At 32.0% G+C, this 1,860-nt stretch overlaps 1 protein-coding gene across 1 annotated transcript in view; it reads left to right on the top strand.

Moving 5' to 3' along the window:
• The first annotated feature begins 91 nt into the window (after positions 1–91).
• The window catches only part of LOC107664164 (pleckstrin homology domain-containing family D member 1-like), a 12,360-nt gene continuing 10,591 nt past the window's right edge, over positions 92–1,860 (top strand). Inside the window, exons 1-3 of the mRNA XM_016454625.1 lie at positions 92–141; positions 274–433; positions 1,111–1,204. Of these exons, the coding sequence (XP_016310111.1) occupies positions 282–433; positions 1,111–1,204 (246 nt within the window). The 5' untranslated portion in view covers positions 92–141; positions 274–281. The remainder of the gene's footprint in view (positions 142–273; positions 434–1,110; positions 1,205–1,860) is intronic.

The raw sequence follows: 1,860 nt of genomic DNA, 5'->3' as shown, positions 1-1,860 counted from the left end.
AAAAAAACTCTTTCCCAAAGCCTTTTGGTCTAACCCTCTCGTATGTATTCCTCCCTCCCTCTCTGGTTCTGTTTCCACACTGTCCAATACCAGCTGACGTCACTATTGGCAGATGCATCATTCCACGTCGCTGAATAACTGGTGAGTGCATCATAAGCTCTGTCTGTTTGAATGCAGCTCTATAGGATTATTGAAGAGTGTACATGCTACTATTTGAACTTTATTGACATTTTGCTTTTACCACACCTCCTCCTCTCATACTTCCTGTGAAAGAGTCAGCTATGTTCTCCTCGTCCAAACCCTCCTTACTCTCGCCCTGGACCTCCATGGATCAAGCTGACTCGGACGCTTTGGATATCAGCACCAAAGTGCAACTGCATGGGGTTCTGTGGAAGAGACCTTTTGGGAGGCCCTCAGCCAAGTGGTCCCGCAGGTAATATTGGGACCTAACTATGCACAATCTGTAACAAAATTAAAAGCATATATAAGACTGTATTATTAGGGGAATATTTTTAGTTATTTTATTTTAGTTTGTTGTTTTATTTTCTCTGCACAGAGATATACAATGCATTTTTTTTTTTCTGGTCTGCAATGTTTTGTTTTATAGTTATAGTTTTATTTATAATGTTATAGACTAGATAGTACAGTGAGGCAAAAGAACAAGTTACGGATTTATTAGTATTTTTGTTCTGTAGTGATTTTTTTTTTTTTGCACTGAGTTTAAGCATATTATATTTTTGTGTGGTGCCTTGTTGTGTAATGCACTTTAAAAGCTTTAGATGATATTGAGTGACCTATCGTTATAAACTGAACTGAGATGAGCTTTATGAGCTTTAAATGTGCCTTTAAAGCTGAGTAAGTCAGATCTATAAGGACGTTCTGTGCTGCCGGTGTTTTTTTTTTTTTTTTACATTAGGTCTCATAAAGATAAATTCCAGGAAAATGAATGTTAAAATTGATGGCTATTTGGTAATTTATGAATTTGTGAAGGAAGCAGTGAAGGGTTTTCATGTAGTGTTTACTGCACTGGACAGAATGGCTTTATTATGTGCAGTGTTAGCTGTGAGGTTATTATTGAATTTCTTGTTGCTGTTTGTGCTTCCATAACAGATTCTTCATCATCAAGGATAGTTTTCTTTTGTACTATGCTGAGAACGAGAAAAAAAGCTTCGAGACCAATAGATATTTTAACATTCACCCTAAGGTACACAAACATTTGCATTTCTTAGAGTTACACATTTATTATTATTATTATTATTAACTCTAATGAAATATTAATGTGTATATATATATATATATATATATAATTATTAGTGCTGTCAATCAATTCAAAAAATAATTAATTAATTGCATATTTTTCTGAAATTAATCACGATTACTCGGTATTAATCCAACCTAACTTAATGTTTTTAAAGATACTTTTATATTGCAATAATTTCACATTCAATCTTCAAATGAATGTAGAAACGACATAAAGACAGTGTATTTTTTATATTTGTTTAATGATTTTTTTTTTTTTTTATGACTGAAGGCATTACTGATACCACTACTACTGATGTCTCTACAGGAAATTGTTTAAACGCCATCCAACATTACAGTAATATTGAGAGCTATCAGTTTTAACATTTATTAGACTTTTAAAAATGACTTCTAAGTGAACTTAAAACAATCTTCAAATAAACCCATTATAATAAATGTCATATTCCTGTGCCCTTCAGCAAGTAGGAAATATACAGAAATAGAATATAGAAAGTTATCAAACTCTAAATTATCATTTAAATATGGATGAATCCTTAAAGCTACAAAAGTTATTGATTCTTCCTTTTTTTTTTTTTTTTTTTTATTAACATTATTCCAACA

Source organism: Sinocyclocheilus anshuiensis, unplaced genomic scaffold (genome assembly GCF_001515605.1).
Source record: "Sinocyclocheilus anshuiensis isolate Anshui unplaced genomic scaffold, SAMN03320099.WGS_v1.1 scaffold129, whole genome shotgun sequence".
NCBI classification, from domain to species: domain Eukaryota; kingdom Metazoa; phylum Chordata; class Actinopteri; order Cypriniformes; family Cyprinidae; genus Sinocyclocheilus; species Sinocyclocheilus anshuiensis.
This window is presented reverse-complemented; position numbering and strand designations above follow the sequence as displayed.